The 21008-nt window shown below is 46.7% G+C and overlaps 8 protein-coding genes across 8 annotated transcripts; 2 read left to right on the top strand and 6 right to left on the bottom strand.

Moving 5' to 3' along the window:
* Nucleotides 1-551: 551 nt before the first annotated feature.
* On the top strand, nucleotides 552-2484 carry LY89DRAFT_697300 (multidrug transporter; the record flags this gene model as incomplete). The annotated part of the gene is made up of 2 exons (XM_018216889.1): nucleotides 552-1829; nucleotides 1909-2484. 2 exons carry the CDS (start codon nucleotides 552-554, stop codon nucleotides 2482-2484), a joined length of 1854 nt encoding a protein of 617 aa, XP_018071417.1.
* A 685-nt stretch (nucleotides 2485-3169) lies between these two features.
* LY89DRAFT_734052 (uncharacterized protein) lies at nucleotides 3170-4120 on the bottom strand (the record flags this gene model as incomplete). The annotated part of the gene is made up of 2 exons (XM_018219872.1): nucleotides 3170-3926; nucleotides 3984-4120. 2 exons carry the CDS (start codon nucleotides 4118-4120, stop codon nucleotides 3170-3172), a joined length of 894 nt encoding a protein of 297 aa, XP_018071416.1.
* Nucleotides 4121-4656: 536 nt separating this feature from the next.
* On the bottom strand, nucleotides 4657-5762 carry LY89DRAFT_685026 (uncharacterized protein). Its single transcript, XM_018215002.1, has 3 exons — nucleotides 5721-5762; nucleotides 5620-5670; nucleotides 4657-5568 (listed from the first exon to the last, which is right to left on the bottom strand). Exons 2-3 carry the CDS (start codon nucleotides 5667-5669, stop codon nucleotides 4767-4769), a joined length of 852 nt encoding a protein of 283 aa, XP_018071415.1. The 5' UTR covers nucleotide 5670; nucleotides 5721-5762; the 3' UTR covers nucleotides 4657-4766.
* A 588-nt stretch (nucleotides 5763-6350) lies between these two features.
* Nucleotides 6351-7295, bottom strand: LY89DRAFT_748262 (uncharacterized protein; the record flags this gene model as incomplete). Its single annotated transcript, XM_018221149.1, has 2 exons — nucleotides 6351-7197; nucleotides 7246-7295. The coding sequence occupies 2 exons, from the start codon at nucleotides 7293-7295 to the stop codon at nucleotides 6351-6353; spliced, it is 897 nt and encodes a 298-aa protein (XP_018071414.1).
* A 758-nt stretch (nucleotides 7296-8053) lies between these two features.
* Nucleotides 8054-11479, bottom strand: LY89DRAFT_669485 (uncharacterized protein; the record flags this gene model as incomplete). Its single annotated transcript, XM_018213101.1, has 8 exons — nucleotides 8054-8896; nucleotides 9072-9803; nucleotides 10159-10362; nucleotides 10478-10516; nucleotides 10792-10862; nucleotides 11073-11161; nucleotides 11396-11430; nucleotides 11477-11479. 8 exons carry the CDS (start codon nucleotides 11477-11479, stop codon nucleotides 8054-8056), a joined length of 2016 nt encoding a protein of 671 aa, XP_018071413.1.
* Nucleotides 11480-13369: 1890 nt separating this feature from the next.
* Nucleotides 13370-15769, bottom strand: LY89DRAFT_70599 (uncharacterized protein). The gene is made up of 2 exons (XM_018217490.1): nucleotides 15578-15769; nucleotides 13370-15526 (listed from the first exon to the last, which is right to left on the bottom strand). The coding sequence occupies exons 1-2, from the start codon at nucleotides 15635-15637 to the stop codon at nucleotides 13736-13738; spliced, it is 1851 nt and encodes a 616-aa protein (XP_018071412.1). The 5' UTR covers nucleotides 15638-15769; the 3' UTR covers nucleotides 13370-13735.
* A 699-nt stretch (nucleotides 15770-16468) lies between these two features.
* On the bottom strand, nucleotides 16469-17667 carry LY89DRAFT_718744 (uncharacterized protein; the record flags this gene model as incomplete). The annotated part of the gene is made up of 4 exons (XM_018218440.1): nucleotides 16469-16660; nucleotides 16709-16980; nucleotides 17046-17326; nucleotides 17385-17667. The coding sequence occupies 4 exons, from the start codon at nucleotides 17665-17667 to the stop codon at nucleotides 16600-16602; spliced, it is 897 nt and encodes a 298-aa protein (XP_018071411.1). The 3' UTR covers nucleotides 16469-16599.
* A 187-nt stretch (nucleotides 17668-17854) lies between these two features.
* Nucleotides 17855-19923, top strand: LY89DRAFT_782265 (uncharacterized protein; the record flags this gene model as incomplete). The annotated part of the gene is made up of 2 exons (XM_018222563.1): nucleotides 17855-19402; nucleotides 19454-19923. The coding sequence occupies exons 1-2, from the start codon at nucleotides 18235-18237 to the stop codon at nucleotides 19921-19923; spliced, it is 1638 nt and encodes a 545-aa protein (XP_018071410.1). The 5' UTR covers nucleotides 17855-18234.
* Between the last annotated feature and the right edge of the window lie 1085 nt (nucleotides 19924-21008).

Raw genomic sequence — 21008 nt, 5'->3', positions numbered from 1 at the left:
TCGCGGATACAGTGTGACAAAGCCATGTATTCCCTCGTCCTTCGTGCGTCATCGGTTGCGATTATTCAGCACGCTGCCGCTTCGATATGAAGCGCTTCGGACTTTAACTCGTCAACGCCTCCTTGGCAGCAAGCCACTTTGCTTACATCCGCACGAAAAGGCTTTTGGCATTCCACGACCGTACCCCAACACACTCTACCGACCAGCCTCGCCAGCTTTTCCTCTGCCCTACGTCCAGTTTCATATTGGTTATTAATTGCGAGTCCGTGCGAAAGCCCAGGGGAACACCCACTGAACCCAATGGAATCGGACATAAGTGCTTTTATGCATGCGGACTTGTCAGCTTCGAACTGTATGAGGAAAGTCCTCAGTATGGTAGAGTTATATATACTTGAGAATGATCCTGTTAGAGTTATCTCTCTCATCATCTTCAGTTCATTGTCTTCTTCAGTGTCTCCTATCTCAAGTCTTCTGCAACCATTCCCAACCTCCTCCTTCATCCTGATCCTCCTCCCAATTTCATCCCCACAACTTAGCGAGAATTCGAGGCTATGGCCGACATTCTCAGAGAAGCCCCATTGGGGCAAATCATTCGATGGGCAACCAACAACAGAGTTTTGAAGTATCCAGAAGAGATGGATGATTTCGAGTTGCCTGCCACGTACAACGCCGTTCTCAACTCTACTTCTTCAGAAAAGAAACATACATTCCCAATAGCATCACGGACACAGAGTGCAGCTACAGCTCCAGCCTCGCGAGTACGAACACGACAATCGAGTCAATCATCGATCTCCGAAACCAACGACAATTCAGAGGATCTAGAGAAGCAAGAAACAGTTGAACCAAATCCCTACGATAAAGATGTCGAGCAACTCGAGCTCAGCCGAACAAAGAGTCGATTAGAGACAACGCCCTACACCGAAGAGCGTCTAGAAGTTGAAGCTGTTCTCGCCCTCGAGCGCACACAAACGAAGCCAATCGTACCCATGAAGACAGCAGACGGCAACGTCCTGGTAGAGTGGTATACCACCGACGACCCAGCCAATCCTCAAAACTGGTCACAAAAGAAGAAGTTCTTCGTCTCCCTCATCATCTGTCTCTACACCTTCGTCGTATACACCGGCTCTGCAATCTACACCTCCTCTGAACTAGGCGTAATCGAGAAATGGGGTCTCCGACCAGTCGACGCCTCGCTTCCTCTCTCACTCTACGTTCTCGCTTATGGAATGGGTCCTCTTCTCTGGGCACCACTCTCCGAGATCCCCAGTATCGGACGCTCTCCAATCTACGCCGCAACCATGGCAATGTTCACAATTATCTCCTTGCCCACCGCACTCGTCGACAACTTCGCCGGCCTCCTCGTCCTGCGATTCCTACAGGGTTTCTTCGGCTCCCCATGTCTCGCCACAGGAGCCGCTACCATGCAAGACATGTACTCGCTCCTCTACCTCCCCTACGCGCTCGTGGCCTGGGTCTCTGCCGCCTATTGCGGCCCCGCTCTGGGTCCTCTCCTATCTGGCTTCGCCGTCACAGCTAAAGGCTGGCGGTGGTCCCTCTGGGAGATCCTCTGGGCCGCCGGCCCCATCTTCCTGCTGATGTTCCTCCTGCTGCCCGAGACCTCCACCCCTAACATCCTCCTCCGTCGCGCGGCCCGCCTCCGCAAACTCACGGGCGATAACCGTATCCTAGCACAAAGCGAAATCGACCAGAAGAACATGAAGCCCTCCAAGATCCTGATCGACGCTATCGTCAAGCCCATCGAGATCACGATCAAAGACCCCGCTATCGCATTCGTGAACGTTTACACCGCTATTATCTATGGTATCTATGTAAGTCACACTCTGCTCTTATTTCGTCTCCTTTCCAAGAGCCGATCTATATCAAAACCTCATACTAATTCCTCAACAGTATTCATTCTTCGAAGTCTTCCCCCTCGTCTACCCCGTCTACTACGGCTTCTCCCTCGGCATGATCGGCGTCGTCTTCACCTGCATCCTCGTCGCCTGCCTCATCGGCATCGCAATCTACTGCTCCTACCTGCACCTAATCCTCATCCCCGACATCCTCAAGAACGGTCTCCGCGCGCAAGAATCTCGTCTGGTCCCCGCCCTCTTCGCCTGTTTCGGGCCCACCATCGGCCTCTTCCTCTTCGGCTGGACGGCGCGTCCAGATATCCACTGGATTGCGCCGACGATCGGTATCACGATCTATGGCGCGAGCGTGTTCGTCGTGATGCAGTGCATCTTTGTGTACGTGCCGCTGTCGTATCCGCAGTACGCCGCGAGTTTGTTTGCGGGCAATGATTTTTTGAGGAGTGCGTTTGCGTGTGGGAGTATTTTGTTTGGGAGGCCGTTGTTTATTAATCTTGGGGTGGGCAAGGGTGTCTCTGTGTTGGGTGGGTTGAGTGTTATTGGGATTATTGGGATGTATTTGCTTTGGATCTTTGGGGCCAAGTTGAGGGCTAGGAGTAAGTTTGCTATCTAGATTGATGGCTTCAGGAGTGTGGCGTTGGGAAAAGAGGCTTTGTTAGCGAGTCAGCGGGTGTAATGGGATAGAAGCGTGGAGTTCTGGGTTATGGATTTCTGAACGGGAGCGATGATTGGAATTTGGATACCTGCATAATATCAATAGACTAATAGATACCATTTGATGACTTCAATATCTTTCATCGCTTAGTTATTTTCACATTCAAGTGAGCGTTCTGTTCAATCAACGTTGAGATCTGACGGCGCTTCGGAACGTTTACTTATCGTTCTATTTGTCAATTTTCCACTTGGAGGCCTTAGTCTAATTCTGCAATCATACAGGAATACTGTTTACTGATCGGTAGCTAGACACTTCTTAAGGTCCAGAAATGCAATCGCATGCAGGCTGACTGTACTGCAAAATAGTCGAGAATAGCCACGAAACGACGTTGATGAAGGTCTAGATTGTAGTTTGTAATAAGCATCGCATGCTATAAGTCTAACAATACATGCAAGCAATGGCTTCCCTCATTCTTAATGTCCTCCAGTCAGTTATCCCCAGCAATGTCAAGCTCCATGCCCTTGCCCTAAATTCCTTTGCTTGCTACCGTTATCATTTTCACACCTGCCAGACCGTATCACAAATAGCTCATGTCTCCTCGAACATCGAGTTGATGTCAATTGGGCCAGAGCAGATATCCAAATCACATATATCTAGCCCGCTTCCCTGATTCACTGACCATATCGTCGCCTGCTCGCTTTGGTGGGGTGATAGGATCCTCGTTAAGCAGGTACTTGTGACGATTGAATATGTGCCATGGCGGGAATCTTGGAGCGGGCTTCTTTGCTGCTTCGAAATGGGCTGTCGCAACAATCTCGGCTAGGAAACCGCCGTCTTTCACCATATTCAGCCATAAAGTACCACCCGCGAAGGTATCCCAGACCAGGCTGTCAAGAATGTACGTCGCCAACTTGTACTTGTTTAGATCGCCTTCCTTAGCATATGTGGGCTCGAAACGCCGAAGCTGCACTACGTCCCATATCGAAATATTCTTTTCGTTACTATTGATATAGACCCTCGCTCGCACCTGGAATTCCGCAGTGTGCAAGGACATTGCTCTCTTCATGGCGTAATTCTGATACTTTGGAGCTTCGAACGCAGCACCTAATGTCCACTCGCCACACATGAATTCGAAGAGTTCTTCCTCCGTCTCTATTGGGGCAAATGTGTGTAGATATTTCATTATATCTTGTATGAAGGCCCAGGGGTTGAAGTTTTTCCTCCATTGCTGATCAACGGCCATTTTCCACTCAATGATTGGCCAGGATCGAGAGGTGGGTGACAACTTTCGAAAGCGACCTGATAGTGAGCAGATGACATCTCTTGCAATGAAAACTCTTCTCGTATAAGGATCGTCTTCGTTCTTATTGTAGATCTCAATGGTATTTGTAGCCCAAAGTCTGCGCGCCCAAGTTAGAGGAAACCAAGACCTCATACTGTATTTGGGAGCAACTTACCGTCTCGCCGCAATAACCTCATTCCTAGCCTTCCCAGGAAAGTTTGCCATATCAGCAAGCAAGCTGGGATCGATATCTTCCTCAAACTCTTCCTCAAACTCTTCGAGATCGATTATATCGATCTCATCCTCACTCATGAGACCTCCGCCCGAATCTCAAGCCATGCTGCTTCACCTCCAAGTCAGAGCAGCTCCTGATACTTTTCACAATGCTCCCGTACTCACCTGCTCCTGATCTCGAGCTCTACACTATACTGTGCAGGTTCCGCGGATAGAACAGTGCCTTGGAAGGCTGTCAAGCTGTGACAAGTTCGAATTGCAGAAGGTTCGCAGTTGTGGTGGACTGCTGGAAAGTTGGTTGTGTTGAGAAGAATGGATGGAGATAGAAGACGCGTCTTTATTCTGATGCGCGAGGTCGAACCTGGAAAGTGCAGAAAAGGGAAGGCACGCTTCGGCACGCGTGCACGTGATCCTACCACAGTGAAGGAGAACACTTGACAAGTACAGCGCCAATGTTAGAAGTGAAGACTATTCGACTAATGGTAGTTCAAATTGAAGCGCTCACTGGTAAAGTTCGAGATAATTTGGACGGAATTCATGCTTCATGAATCTTCTGGGGAAACCTTGATTGTCCTTGGTCCACATGTTTCCCAAGGAGCTGGACCTTCGTTTTTCCTATCTGCATTGCCAACGACTTCCTAGACAACAATCTACACAGAGAGAAACCGAGTCAGAGTTGTCATACTCCTCCAAACCCTCGAAGATATGTAGAAACATCTCAAAGTTAGTTTCCCGCATCAGTCTCCCATCTGCAATCACTCTCGAATCTGCTCTCCGACATGTCCTCATTGACCAAGTATTGCTTAATGCCAATATACTGCCAAGGCGCCTCATCCAGTTGTCCCCTTGCTCCAATTGCTCTCAAAACCTGGAGTGCCAGTTGGTCCCGTCCAGTGACTAGCAGCTTCAGATCTTCATTCTCATCGAAGAAGTTCTTTACATGGAGTGCCTTGTGGGCGAAGACATCGATAAAAAACTTCAGCATCTTCTTATTGTCCCAGTTAACCTCCATACATACAGCCTCTTTATTCTCTCGCACGAAGTTTGATGTTTCCCAGCAACGCCTAACGTTGTCGGCAGTGATCACCTTTGAAATGGTATCACCGCTGGAGAAGTACACTTCAATATTGGCGCTTAATTGAATAATGACTGCGTTCATGAACGAGGGAGAGCCGATAATCTGACCAAATCGCCACAAGTCGACGAGTTGGGTGGTTTCATGCGGTAGTGTACGAGCATAAACCCAAGCACCGAAGCATGTCATCAAGTGACGAAGTTGAGCGTTCCGAGCCCACTGAGCAAAGTTCGGCTCAGTCTTTTCAGATATTTCAAATGGCTCAATATCTTCATTCTCGTCCGGGAAATCCCCAACGCATCGTTTGAAATGGTGAGATAGTTGGATTGCTAGGATGCGGTGGACATATACCAAATCTGGATCGACATCGATCGAGACATCTTCGTCGAGGTTGATCGCCTCCTTTGGCTCGCAGCGGCAGCTGATCTGCAGTGTATCTTTGTTCATAACCCTAAATATCATCAATTTTTATCCTCAAAAACAGACTCAGAACTCGAGGTACCTCGCCCAGAATGTCAGTTCATCTTCGGATCCGTGAATTGGCCGAGCCATTCTAATTGACTAATCAGCAACACATTTGAACATCGATTAATGGATACATGCCTTGCCGCGATTGTTTGACAAGCTGTTCTCTGGTCACCTCAGATGTCGAAGATGAAGGAAGAAAGTTGGTCGATCCTTGAGAACAAGATTAGAGACGTGGAGAACCTAACGACCTAAGCGACCCTCCGCAGGTTCAAAGTACCGAGGCTAGATCCGACACGAAATGGAACAGAATAAGATAGACCTCGTGGAACATAGTCAAAAGGCTGCTATGCAAGTCTGAACCTAATCTCAAGACAGCGTTGCTATCTTTTCGGAAGTACCTATGCAGTTGTCAAGCCGTCTGCAGTTGGTATGTCAGAACATGATCAGGTGTTCTGTCACGTATTATCGCCCTCCTTAAAGTACTTCTTATTCTCAAGAGAGAAGAAAATCATGCATTGCTTTTGTCTAAATCATCGTTTTGTTTGCTGATAAACTATTGTTCTGCGCGGAGACCCACTCAAAATCTCTCCATTTTGATACTATTCCGCCCATGTGATTCTCAAGATCATTTGTTAGTTTCTGGCATATTATTTGCTCTGTGTCCATGAAGGCTTCTCTCGAGAGCTCCCGAAGACTCTCCAGATAAAATGTTTCGCAGTCGAGGAGGTCAAGAGCGGGTGGACTTCTCGTTGAGTCGTGTCCTCTCTAATCCTCCGTTGGCGATTTTCGCTTTAGACTGAGTTTCAAAACAGGCTTGGGAATAGAATCGGAATCAGTGGAATCATCGTCTTCGTGTTCTTCTTCATCATGGCTGTCATCGTCATCCTCCTCGGCATCGCCTTCGTCCGCGAGTGTCTCCTCCAGCAGATATTTGTGAATATTCCTCTCTTCCCAGGGTGCACCGTCGAATCCTCCAGCTTTGACTGCCTCAACAAAAATCTGGGTAAGGTGATAGGTACATCTCCCACCTGCCAAAAAGACCATCCTAACTACGTTTTCGTCTTGCAAGCTAACAAAAGCATGTACATCGAGAACGAATTTCAACATCTGCTTGTTGTCCCAATGTACTTCTGTGTCTTGATCGTATTCAAGCTCGTTGTCCGGGGCGAAATCTGATCTGTCCCAGATTTGCGCAAGGTCTCCCATATTATAGCAGTCTTCGAACATGTCGGACAGCTCGCTTTTCTCGACTTTCACCGTAGAGCACAATTGGCGTATGGCATCGTTTTGAAAGAACGGGGATCCTATCTTCTGCCCGAAGAACCAAAGATTATAACACGCCGTTTTTGCTTCCGAGAAATCTATGCCATAGAGCCACCTCGAGAACACTTCAAGGAGGTCATAGATACTATTGTAGTCGAAAATTTTGCGGAATTTCTCAACCGACTGTCCGAGTAACTCTTCGGCTTGAAAACATCTCTTTTTGGTCGATTTGCAAATATCTCGGAAGCGTGAGGAAACGGCACATGCCAAGACTTCAGGTAGATGAAGGACTCGCGTGGGTTCATCTTCCTCTGAGCAGTCAACTGTGATAACTCCCGAAGTTGGTAGTCTGAATCATCGATAAGTATGGTATTACCTTCAGAGGGAGTCGACTCACTTCTCATGAACTTCTTTCGAAACTCTGCCAATGACATTTGATCCAGCCATGATGACTATCGTCAACCTGAACCTGAACAGGCAAGAATTAGATTCAATACAAGAAGCAGCCATGGGTAGCCAAAGTCATAACACTCACGTTCAACGAGCTGACCTGTAATTTCCTATCTTTGGTGGCGGATTCCAGTATCAGGGAGTGTTGATACTGCCTCAAACTCTGAGATGCGGGCGAGGATCATAAAATCGCTACGATGGTTGTTCTTCGATGATTGGGGCTATCTGTCAAGAGCTTGGAAGGGGCCGATTTGAGAAATAAGATCGAAATAAGAGGAAGGCAACAAAGTTGAAGAACAGTCGCAAGGAGTTGTGTGAAGAGGATGCTCTCTCCACCAGTCAATGGTCTCTTTAGCGTAGAAATACTTTTGAAAGTGATACTAGCTTGGCCTTGTTTCCTAATTTAGAAGTCACAAGTTCACGAGCAAGGAAGCGAGGGTCTGGTGAAGCTTTTACTACGAAATCAAGTCCCTCAAAACTCTTATGAAAGCGACATAAAGGAAGAGACTTGCTCTTCTGCATCTATCGCGGATGCCTTTCAATAATCGACCCGTCTCAAATCGTGTGGTAATACTCCTACATGCCATCCACAAACTCCAGTAATCCTCAATGTACAAATTCAAAACAAAGCCCATTCGTGACCAGTCATCCTCGTCATGTGTTTGATGCCATTCAGGTACTTCGTGATGTCGGTTCCCTTCCATGGACAAGTCTCATCACCAGAATCGAGAACATTCTTCTTCCTAGTTATTACCCTAATCATAGTGCTGGATCACCTCCAAGTAATGGTTGATGTTGTCTTCCTTCCATGGACAAGTCTCATCCATAGGATTCATACCAGCGCGATAGCATCTAACGCCAAGCTCAGCCGCGAGTTCCGAACCATTCTTCAGCAAGGCCATGATCTCGGGACCCATGACGACTCCGGAGGGATGTTTCAAACCATTAAAGGTCTTGACATCCTTGTAGATGACACAATCGAGAAGGAAGCTGAGAAGCTTCTTATTCTCCCAGTTGATTTGACCGGCACTCAGGTCGTATTTAACATCTTCGGCGAAGTCGGTGGCTCTCCAAACGTCGAGGATAACGCCGGCGTTGATGAAGGTGTACTCGTTCCACACAGTACGCCTAAACTCGACGGGGTCTGACCACGAGCCCTCTGACCACAAACTCTCATCTTCGTCCTCTTCATCGTTACAGTCACTCATCTCTTCGTCCTCGTCTTCTTCTTCTTCTTCACATTCCATACCGTCTTGGCCATTTTCTCCATCTTCGTCCTCGTCTTCTTTTTCTTTTTCTTCATACTCCAAACCCTCTTGGTCATTTGCTTCATCTTCGTGATCACCATCTTCTTCTTCTTCGTACTCCATACCGTCGTGATCATTTGCTCCATCTTCATGATCTCCATCATCTTCTCCTTCTTCGCGATTGTGATCTTTTTCGAATGGTCTGTGTTCAAAGTATGGACCATGTGGTGTGGGGCGAGTGTACTTCCAATAGCCTGGAGTGCCTTCATCGTCTGAATCCTCCTTCTCGTCTATAACCCAAGTAGCACCAGCGATCATTCTGGCGGCGAGATTGCAAATCTTGCTTGAAATCTATCATCCCATTACCATGTTAGTGGACTATTTTCCTCTGATCTTCAAGTAATAGCGCAGATAAAGGTGCAAGTGACAAATGCTTCAAATCATACAACGTGATGACTTGTGCGGTTTTCAATGATAACAATGGATAGGGGGATCAAGAAAGGTGGAGAAAGGAAGAAAGACTTACAAGACGATCAGCCAAGCGCCAAAGGTCAATCCAGTGCAGATGTTTGAACTCTTCCTTCTTTCCGTAGATGATGCTATCCGTACCATTCAGGAAGTCACAGTCTTTGTAGTCATAGCCAATCAACGAGCCAAACCATTGGAAAAGCTCGGGAAGAGTTCCCGCGGACATCGACGCCTCCAGAGTAACCCAGCTAGGACCAATGACTTGACGAACGTGAAAGACACGGTCAAGTCCCTCCGCGTCAATCTCGTCGCACAAATCGTGAAGCATGAGGGAACCAGCGTAGCAGTCTTCACCTGAAAGTTCGACGATTTCATCGTAATCGCCACCATCATCAGAGTCCTCATCCTCAATATCCCAAAGAGCCGCCTCGCGAAGACGACGTTCTCCCTTCGTCTCACCAGCAATCTCCCTCTTGAAAGTATCGCTTTCTCGGGCCTCTCTGAGGTTGTATGAGAAGCAGACCTCAATCTTGAAGTGGTCCCGCTTCTTCATCTCCTGGGCGGCGCGGTACTTGCTGTCCTGCATAATGAGACCTGCGGATCTCATTGTGGAGGCGACCCACACAGCGCGGCGAGACGGACGGACCATGATTGTTGTATTTGTATTGTTTATAGAGGTTTGGGGAACGGGAAGTGGTTGAATGAGCAAATGAATATAGTTGCGGACACGTCTCGGCCGGTCACGGTCGTGTAGGAAAGCACTGCAAGTATCCCGGTGGTCGAGGTCTCGCTAGTAGATAATATCACCACAGGACGAACATGGACAAGTACCATCCGAGTTACTTTGGAAAGGTCGGAATAAGATACTTCCACAAGCAAGGAAACCACTTCTGGAAGCCAGTTATCAATCTTAATAAGGTGCGTTTGTTACACTATTCTTGATATAGGGATTGGTGGATGGGGTTGCGACGGACACGAAGTTGTGAGGCTTGTAAACGAAACCACTCCCTCGTTACCCCCTCGCGTAATAGCCGATCACGTGCTCGGACTGAAGATATCAATTTCGACCACAATGAACGTTAAAATATTGTTCGTGAGCTGCAGCTGGAGATGTAACCGCCATAAGTTAGGGGCTCAACTCTTACCTCACTAGCAACATTGTACATCTTCAATCCCGAAATCTTCTCTCCAATCTTCGTCTTTCCAAGCCGTGCCCGAATCTTGCTCATGTCCATAGCTACCATCGACACGTACAGCTCCGCTCCCACAAAGTCGGCCAAGATCTTTGGTGGCCCTCTGTTGTTGTATTCGTGACTCAAAGACGTTCTTATCTTCTCTACACCACATTTCTGGGACTTTTGATATCAAGAAATGCACTTATTGAAAATACTAACTTTAGCTTGAGCAGCCGCGGGAATTGTCCCTGAGCTATGGCAGGGCATGTAAAACTCATTGAAATCTTACCTTTTCCATGCCTTGAGCAAGTCTCTCTCTTTGGTGTAGCTACGGAACTTTTAACATGGAAAAATGCACTTGGTATAAATCTCAATTTAGACCTCAATGAATGTCAAATCATTGTCCAGACCTGCAGCTAGAGATATAGCCTATGTTATCCTCTCGATATTGACGTGCTTTGAACAAGTTTCTATCTTCTATACGACCTTGTGACTTTCAATATTAAAAAATGCATTCATCGAAGATATCACTTTCGGATTAAATAAACGCTAACATTGTTCCTACCACGTATCCGTATATAGGATGGCCATAAGGATTCTTACCTTCTCGTTACTTAGACATTTCTTTGTTCTCTCTATAGCTTTGAGACTTTGGCCATGGAGAAATAAACCCACTGAAGACATCAATCTCGACATAGATAAACACTAGCATTATCCATGCGCTGAGTAGAATATACAATTTTCATAAGTCTCTTGACATCTACGTGACTTAAGCTTCTCTTCGTTTTTGTTAGCTACATATTCGGGATTTGCTTTGAAATTTTAAGAATGGACATACTGAAAACTTCACTTTTGCTTTAAATGAAAGCTAGCACCAACTTTACCCCGCAGCCAGAGATAGGGAATTATAATTCTCTTGTTATCTATGCGGCTTATGCTCTCTTCATCCTCTCTGTATGTCTCGGCTTCTAACCTTTTGGAATCTCAGTTATCATGTACATTAATACATCAGTGCATGTTTTCATTGATTCAAACCTGGCCAGACAAAATGATCACCTTGATAAATGCCACTCTTTCAGAGATACCCTTCATCCTGGTCTTAATGAAGCCTCTCTTCATAATGCCTACAGTTCAGCACTGTTTTGACAGAGAAAACTTACTTATTACCTAGCTCACTTGCGCTTGCTCTTGCATCGAATACACTCACCCAGACACGATCAAAAGCCAAAGTTGAGGCTTAGCCTGTGATATAATAAGTGGAGAAGAATTTACAAATCTTTAAATACACCATAGTGCGAGTGTCCCAAGAACATGGGAACTTCTGGTCGGATGTCGTGAAGCGGAGTGACTCCTGAATAGCACAAGGCTTGTCTGAACAATGAAATCGATGCAGACCTAGCCAATATTTTGACGGAGATTCTCACGCTGTGAGGTCGCTAATCACATATTTCCCATCATTTTTATAGTATCTCGATTTGGAAATCTCACGGAAATTTTCACAACTTTGAGTTATGCTATGCAATCTCCCATATTAGATGAACCAGTATGAGTATTACAAAGATAAATGCTTGTCAATCAAACCTGTCACATGAATACGCCTTAAAATCTCTATTTTAATTATCGACGACGTTAGAGTTGTGCTGTGTGGGTCTTGAACTTATGATACGCCATTATGAGTCTTGCAAAATATAGGCTTACTGCTCAGAAATACCAAGTGTTTATGCCTTGAAAGGTACACTGACGAATTATCAAGAGCCCTTAAAACCATCTTCAAAATCCAGTTCTCCGCTCGTGCTAATATCTCCTAGGTCTGTATGGACAGCAGAAGGCAGTAACTTGATTTCTACCAGTTGAAAGAGAATGAAACATTGGAACAGGCTCCAAAGCCTGCAACAAAAAGTCAAGAGTCAGTAAAGGGCGGCACAGACAGAAGCGAAGGCAATGAAAGGCGGGGCAAATGGCGCATCTGTCATAAACATGGCAAAGTCATATCTCTGCTTCAACCACACAACTTTCATTGTTTTCTCATTTGGAACAAAGCGCGTACCATGTGCAACTTCCCGTTCTTCCTTGATGAAAGCTTCATTACAACAAATCACGGAAGATCCGCGCGTCCCTCTGCTTCCGCCTCAAGCACCGCAGCGAGGTGTTTCCTCTACGTGCACTATCTTGGAGGAGGAAGCCATGCGCAATCTTCATACCAGATCAACGTAGGTCTGCAGATTTAGGTTCCGTGTCATCCGGTAGCGGGTTCTAAATTTATGGCGTAGGGAACAAGCACTCTAGAGGGATAGGAAACGAGAGAAGACGCCTGGGGAAACAACAAACATCCACCTGGCTTGAGACATGAGACATCACATGGTGAGGCCAAAGCAATCTTGTTGGTTTGGGAACATGATTGCACTGAGAAAGTGGATTTGCGATGCCCACGAAGCCTCTGGATGCTCTTGTTGAGTGATATAAACAGTCAAATGCCAAGCTCTGTCTTCTGCCTCACAGCTGCCTCGCTAGACGATATAGTGAAGGTAGTATAGTATAGTGTAATGAATATAAGGTATGATTTTTTTTTCAATCTTAGCCACTTCCGTTCTCCTCCTTTTGATACAAAAGCTAAGAAGCATTATATTGTATATACACAAAAGCTAGAAAACAAAGAGGGCAGTGGGAGACTAGATAAGTGGGAAACTGGGAGACTGGGAGCAGTAGGAGTATTAAAAGCTGGCAAAGAGAGAGAAAGTGGACGGGAAAGTGAAAGTGGGTCCTATAACTCAAGAATAAGCTTCAATGACCTTGCCACCATCTCCCACCGAAATTAACTTTGCTTAATTTCAATGTGGAGTGACCGATTTATAAACACCATTTTATTGTTCAATCGTTCTTGCTATGCTATTGAGCTTGTTTTTATCCTTTTGGAATCAAGTTGCTTTCGTAGAGTAGTATAACTCATTGGATTTTTGCAACCGGTTCTTTTAGCAGGAGAAAGTATTTCAGAAAAAGCCATATATTATCGTAAAGTTCGATTCAGATCCTGACTTCCAGTATCGATTCTGCTATTCAAATCTGCCGTCGTTCTATGACCACGACAAGTCCATTTTATCCTGACGAGCCTATCTATCCGCAAAGGGCCGATTTCCAAGACATCAACCATACTACTGCCATGACGCACATTTTCTGGCTTTAATGGAATCCACCGAATATCCAAGGTGTGTGTTGAGTATTTATATGAGACAGCAGAAGAATTTCCATGAATCCAGCGAGACCAAGGGTCATCTGGCCCAGATACTCAACACCTAAGAGCATGAGCATATTGCCAAAGCATTGAAACCAACTCGAAGTAGAATCATCCGTCTGCCAAAAAAATTGTAAGACAGTTCCAAGATCTCGATTTAGATGTAGCTTTAGGGACGTTTCTGTGATATATTGATGGAACGGGTGTGCAAAGAGTCGTAGATAGGTCCATTGAAGAGCTCCTGATGAGTGGAATGTACTGAGAGTATACACACAATCTACTGTACGAGGCGCGCAGATAGCAGAGACACCATCATTCTCAGAAATTTTGATGGGTAGTAGGAACGTCCACGGGCGAGCTCGCAGGCGTTATTGACCGATTTGACTTTAGAGACCCTTCTGAATCCGACTCCGAGTCTTCATACCAGACTATAGACTGAGTATCCGAATCAACGTGAAAATGCTGTTTCACGGTGTCATCCCAAGTCCAATAGTCATCCGAGTGTGGTGCAGATACATCCAAATTCGTAGCAGCCGTTGGCTGCTTTGCCTTCGCCCTTCTAATCTTGGGCAAATTTCGTTGATTCTTTATCCGCCTAGGTCTGGGAGCTTCATGGGTTGAGGTGTGAGCAGACCCATTTCCTGGATCGGCGCTGTGAGTGGCCCTTTCGTTCTCTTCTGCATCCTGTTCGAGAAATTGCTTCACCTTGTAAGAGGCAAGTTCACTATGTGTTGGCGGTATCTCTGCTGTCTCTGAGAATTGAGTTCCAACATGCTCCACAACATCGGATAATGTCAGATTCTCTAATCCGACACGACTCGCCTTCTCAGGCCCTGCGGCTCTCAGAGTAGGAGGTACACTGCTCCCGTCGGAGCTTACAGTATGCCGTGTTATAGTTTTGGGGGAGTCCCAGATATTGTTTCCCATCAGGGAAAGTTCCGAGCTCGAAAATCGATCTCCTGTCGAACTTCCAGCTTTTACATCTCTCATTTGCTCGAGGTGGATTTTTGCCTGCTCTCTTGCCTCGAGCATTGCAACCGCTATCCTCTTTCTGTTTACATTCGCAGATTCTTTTCTGCTCTCCTTAACATGTTCTGCCACGTTCACTTTAGAGGTAGGTTCGAGAACCACCTGGGGTGTAGTTGCCTCTCTTCTTTCAGCCTCACTTGTCAACATTTTGATTAGTTTTTGGCTGTTTTGCTGCTCAATCGAGCCGTTTTGAAACTTCTCCGTTCCACCACTTAACGTATCAAAAGCTACCGGTGCTAAATCTGAATTAATTGGAAAGTTTTCTTCTAGAGAAGATCCTTGTTTCCTTTCCGTCGAATCACTGAGGTGCGGAGGTGGCCCATCTTTCAATGATCGATACGCCACCTCCCGCATTATGCTATTCGGATTATTTGTATCCTCAGGTGGTGTCTTAGCCTCTTCTGTAACATTTGACAGAACCACTTTCAAGCTTGTTTCTTCAATCTGTAATTGATCTCCTGGTCTGTACCCACCCTCTCTCGAAATATGCTGTGCTCTGTTCTGGGAAGAGACCAAGGCAACTCTTGGATCTGGTCCATTTGTGGCAATTGCAACGTTTCCAGGATTTGGCGAATTTTTTGCAAGGAGGGAACGCATGGTGGGCGTGCGCCTGGAAGTTCTTAGAGGAAATGACGAGCGCCTCGAAGTATCCTTTATCCGATCGAAAGAAGCCCAAGACATTGTTCGCTGCGTAAACTTCGCCCACGGATTTGCCTGCGGTGCAGGATCATTCAAGAGTTCCAGTGTATCACCAAAATCATGCTTGGTGGCTCCCTGGAAAGGGCAAGACCACCCTCGAAACATCTCACCGCTATCGTAGTCTCCAAACACCACATCCCATGGCAGACCTGGTATGATGATGAAGCGGCTTTTGCATACGAAGGATTTCGAGTTGGCAGTCTGTTCCTTCCAAAGCGCTTCTGCCATGCCATCCTTATCAATGTTGAGGTCCATCTTTTGCGCGAGTGCTTGGGACATTCGATGCCGTTTGTACGTAGGTACATATGCTGCTTTCAGTGACAAAGGATGCAATTCATCGGATGGCGTCTTGAATATCTCAACAGCTACAATATACCCTGACTTCATCGTGTCAGTATGGTATTTTCCGATGGATGGGGGTTGATCGCTCACGACACCCTTGTGCTTCTTAGGATTGCGACCGAAGAAACGAAGCAGGCGGTCCTTCCACATAGCTTCAGCTCATATGCGATAATCAGAAAGACTTCTTAACAGCATCGAGAACATGATCTGGTGGACATATAGAGGCTGTAGAGAGCTGGAGAGCCTTGAGACGCGAGGCATACTGTGCAAATTCCTCAGCTGAGCGACCGCAGCAGATGTGGCGGATGCGGACTTGTTTTCAAAGGCTCAGCCTCGCGTGCCATGCAGCGCTTATGCAAGCCACAATGCTCAAATCCTTGTCTCATATCCCAAGACGATCTTTCACCCCACAATAGTTAATGAATCGTGAAATCAACTCAGTGCAATGAATTATAACGCAAGAATGGTGCAACACATAAGAGATTCAACAATCACATTCTTGTAGCTCGATGGATCTCTACACGATTAGAACCAGGCTTAATCAGCCACCGCAGAACGCCTTGGGGTCTTTTGAGAGTCTGTCATGACAGCCTTATGAGATTAAATTTGCTGTGTACCCGGGCGTGTCCGGGCGTCCTAAGGTCCCTATGAAATGATATAGCGCTTCGATGTCGGTGAAGCAAGGCAGTTACTTGGAAGTTGGAGACTAGGGTGATTTCTCGAAGCCCGAAGTACTATTGCAAGGTGTTCTCGAGAAAGCTGGTTAAGAGATAGACAATACCCGTCGGTGACAATGGTTCAAGATCGTTGCAAACTGCAACGATGCATGGTGCCACCCTCTTTGTCCCCATCTAATTTTCTTGTCTTTATGACGCTTCGAGATCACTTGAATCAAGAAGCAAAAGCTCGAGTCAGCCGAAGGAGGCTCGAGCCGGGCAATTGTGAAAGACATGCCCTCAATAGGGATGTGAACAAGAGTCGACAAGATTTATTTCCGCTTCAGTTATATACATTCTTCATCCGTCGTCAACAACTAATGCCATTGCCAAAAAGGATATTGCGACATGATTTGCATGAAGCACACACATGCCGATATAGCAATGACCATGTCCTCACAGCACGATTGAGTTTGAATTGGAACTTCCAATAAACACCACTTGAACACTAGCGAAACTAAAGGCTGATTAGTCTCTTAATAACATTGAAGGAGAGGTTACCTACGCAGCAGATGCGGCAAAGATTTCTACTCGGCGGGCTTTTGTGGCAACAGCGAGACAGCAGGTGAATAGTATCGTGAAAGCACAAACAAGCCCGAGTCTCGCCTTTGCATTACTCACAAACGATAGCACAACGATGGAAAGCAAAGGTGCGAATGATGAAAAGACTGTTCCTAAAATATTTGTGACCATTTCGATACGACGGTCATCATAGTGATGTAAATTGCTCCGATTGTCGCCCACTGGGGGATTCTCTGGGTCAATGGCCAGTGGGTTCTGAAGGTCCGCACTTAGTCATGCTTCAGGAGGACGATGTGTGGTATCAAGATATGGAAACTTACTCTTCTACGTTTCAAAATCCAATGATAAAGCGTGAGCAGAGGTCCAGTGACAAATCTGGTAAACAGATCGTCTTCTCCATGGGCATCAGAAAGAATGGCCAAGTCGCTCTGGTGAAGATCTTCATAGACGGATAGCTGCTCATAGCCTCCGAGGTCGCGACCAAGAAATCCGCAACCGCCTCCCATTGCCGGACTTCCAATCCAGTCATGCAATATCGTTCGTTCCGATGGGCTTGGCTCAGGAATTGAGGCAATCTGGGAATACTGCGACAAAGCTGCATCTGGATACACGTCAAGCGTCGGTGTCAACCCAGGGCCTGACGCATGGTTTCTACTTACAGTACTCTCGCAACTTTGCTCTCGTGGCAAGAGCAACGGCCCACTGCTCGCCGCCAAAGCCTCTTTGATTTGAGCTCTCCAGATATTGCCAGTCTCGACCATAATACTGCCTCTCATCTGTCTCTAGGGCATCCTTCTTGGCAATTGTGTCGTGTTTAAAGTCCAGCTCGCATAGCTCGGCCTGTAAGTACAAGAGATCACGAGTCGCGAGATGTTGAAACTTTCTCAAGATGGGATGATGTTTCTGGGTCATGAACTTCGCCAACTTGGTATAGCCTGACATTGGGACATCAGAAAACTATCAAAAGCTTCAGTTCAAACCATGGGCGACGTGATTCTTATATACAGGAATCAAGGCTAACAAGCGAGTTTTTTGACGCCCTCGGTGAGTGTTTCGCGTTGGTGCTGACAAAGTCGACGCCCTGCTGTGCGGGAGCCTCAACGAAAGCACTTCAATACACAAAAGAGCGAGAAAAACGGCTAAAAAAATGCCAGTCCGATCAGTTAAGAAAGAAAATACTGGCAGAGATGTGCAATTACTCTTGCAGCGGGTAAATACAAAGATTAGTGACTTGTAACAGACCTCAAGTCACCGAATATGTCTTCACAAGTAAACCTTATAGCCTGCAACGATTCCATGCAAGCCAATCAGATGAAAAAGGTTTAGCGTATTTACCCCAAACAAGATTTCTGATGCGGTGTGTGCTAGGACACAAGCACAAGCTGATGTGTGAATGAATCCAGATATCGACATCTCCTCCTCGACGACGACGAACTACGAGGGCATTGTAGAGCCACGTGCACCTGCGTCTTCTCCATCTTCTTCAATCTCTTTCTCCTGTTCATCAAGATGACCTCAAGTCAATGCGATCGCGCGGAGTCGAGCATCTCAACCATGTGTGGAGTCGGAGAAGCGGTCTGTCCCAGTGATTCCCCGGCCGTTCAACAGCAAGCAGTCACTCGTCACATATCCACAGCGGATGTCGAATGTCTGCAGAAATTGACTATCAAAGGGGAGACGAATATCGCTCAGGAGTGCAAGGGAGACTGCAGCTCTTCAACCACCCGATACGACGCAGCAGAACCTCCCCCTCCACATACACCGAAGGATCGTTCTCAGTCCGATAACACTGATTGGCTCCAACAGAAACTGCCGTTGTTGAAAATCGACGGATCGTCTTCGCCGGCGACCGATGATGCCACTGACATACGAATTGCTGCAGAGCAGTCTCTTGGATGGATAGGCAGAGTGAAGAGTAACAACACCGGCCGAAAGATCGCGGCCTCTTTCTCTCGTATGTGGCCATGGCTTGGGATATACCATGTCTCGTCTGGAGGTTTGACCAGTGACCTAGCGGAGAAGCTTACTGGCACTGCCAACGAAAAACGTCCGGTGGAGGTGAGCTTGTCTGATGGTTCATACCGACAAACCAGGGGAAAAGTGGAACGCCCAGACTCGTCGACACAGGGCACTCGATTCCTTCTCGCCCCACGATTACTTGGCATGGTTGATGCGGATCAAATGAGCATACACAGTGTACAGAGCGAAGACAGTGACAGTGGAGACAAATACACAGTACATGTTCATATGAGGGATCTGAATGGCAATACATGGGAACTTGTGGTCCTTGTTGACACGGGAGCGGACAGAAGTTTCATAAGCCGCGAAACACTTTCCAAATTGGGTCCGTTCACAGAGAGACCCATCCCAGAATCGAGCAGAACAACATTCTCGGGCCCAATTGGAGGCAATGAGACACAACCTCGCTCGTACATCAATGCCAATCTGGCATTCCAGCGGATCGAGTCGGGAAACATACAAGTCAGACTGAAGATCGTGGAAGGAACCGACAAATTCCAGATCATAGCTGGTACAGATGCCATCAAGGCCTACAAGAAGAAGACTGGGAAATCTTTGCTGTTATTGCTTGAGCATTACGCCGCGTCGACGGAGCAGCCAATTTCAGCCATTGGTAGGCATGGTATTTTCGCTCTGCGCTCAGACAAGAAGTCCAAGAGTACGCATATCCAATCATGCAGACAGACTTGCGCTAACGCTCATAATGAAGAACAAGAGGCTATAGACGAAGCATACAGAGCGCAGACTACGCAGGATAAACAAAATTTCCAGGCTCTGAAGAGCCTGTCAAGTGCATCGTCAAGCTCAAACAGCCCGAGAATGGTCGAAACATCTCGCACTGCGAGGACCAAGGAGCAGACCCAGGATAGCGCGAGTCCTAACGATGATTTCCGCCAGTCCAGTCGCCGCGACTATGAAGACTTTGACTGGCAAAGCAGGAGAACTGGAAGAACAGATAGTTCACTCAGCCAGGCTAGCCAGTCTAGCCAGTTCACCCAATCCACCCAATTCACCCAGGATTCCTTGAGCATGCGGAGCACCACGTCCACCTGGTCGAGCGTGTCAAGTGTAGGGAGTACTGTGCAAGAGCAGAAGCCGTCGAGACCTGCTCCGGCGTTGATGAGACAAGGATTGGAGAAGCATTTCCATGAAGTTGCTGATGATTGTAAGTTGAATTAAGGTTTTCCGGGCCCCATCGTTTTGTGCTGCTTAGATTAGCACCGGGTCCGAGCTAACTGTTTCCAGCCTGAATCCAACGGCTATCGCGAGTTTCTTCTGTACCACTTCAATATTCTTACCCACTGTCAAACTTGCAGCTCATCACCTCGTATTGTACCTACGCATTTCATCCAATGACAGCAGGTGAAACAGTATGGATCATGGGTCTCGCGCAATCGGAAAACTCCAACAAGGAAGGTGCCAGCATTTGTCAATGCAACACGACAACCGCGAATCGTGAACCTACATACGTGCCGATACATAGCTCGTTGGTAGCATAATCTGTGGCGAAAAGTGTTTCTTACGTGTTATTAGTCAACAAAATACTCTTCTTCCGTGTCCAGCAGACACCTTTTTCTTATGTATTCTCTCATTTGTCTAGCGACGGCGAGGAAAGGTTTGCTTTCCTCTCGGCGGAAATGGAGCGACGGATTTGGGAATGGGATGAGGATGCTCACAATGGCGTATGAACGGATGATGTGATGATCTGATGGTCATGAAGGAGTTATCGAATTCCATGTCGTCTCTAGACAGTAACGCAATGAACGTTCATCATGATGCAACTATCTAGCTTTTATGTTCTCAGATCGATGTTCTAGCACCCTGCAGCTACCCTTCCGTGGAGTCACAAAATCCTGGGCTTAATCCCTTTCGAGCAATCGGCGTCTCACCAGCCTAAAATCTGTCATGGGGCCAAAGTTGAGATGTTATATGCAGGACTTCGGGTGGCAGCTGCATAATTTATCTCTGCTGCTGCCTTATTCGAATCCTCGAGGTGGCTCAAAATTCTAAACAACGCTCAAAGGCTTCGAGAGCCTTCAGGATTTTTTTTGGGAATAGATGACAGATTAGAATTCTTGCTATTGCCTTTTCGCCCTTTCGCCTTTTCACGCCTCCCGAAGATAAGTTGCAATTCTAATCAAGATTCAAAAGATCCGGGATCCTCGACACATTCTTCCAACAACTGCCAAACTAGAAATCTCAAGTTTTCCCTACAGTAAGAAAATTTCCCATCACCCAGCCACCACAGTACTGGCCTCATATTA

Source organism: Mollisia scopiformis, assembly GCF_001500285.1.
Source record: "Mollisia scopiformis unplaced genomic scaffold LY89scaffold_12, whole genome shotgun sequence".
Taxonomy (NCBI): Eukaryota; Fungi; Ascomycota; class Leotiomycetes; order Helotiales; family Mollisiaceae; genus Mollisia; species Mollisia scopiformis.
This window is presented reverse-complemented; position numbering and strand designations above follow the sequence as displayed.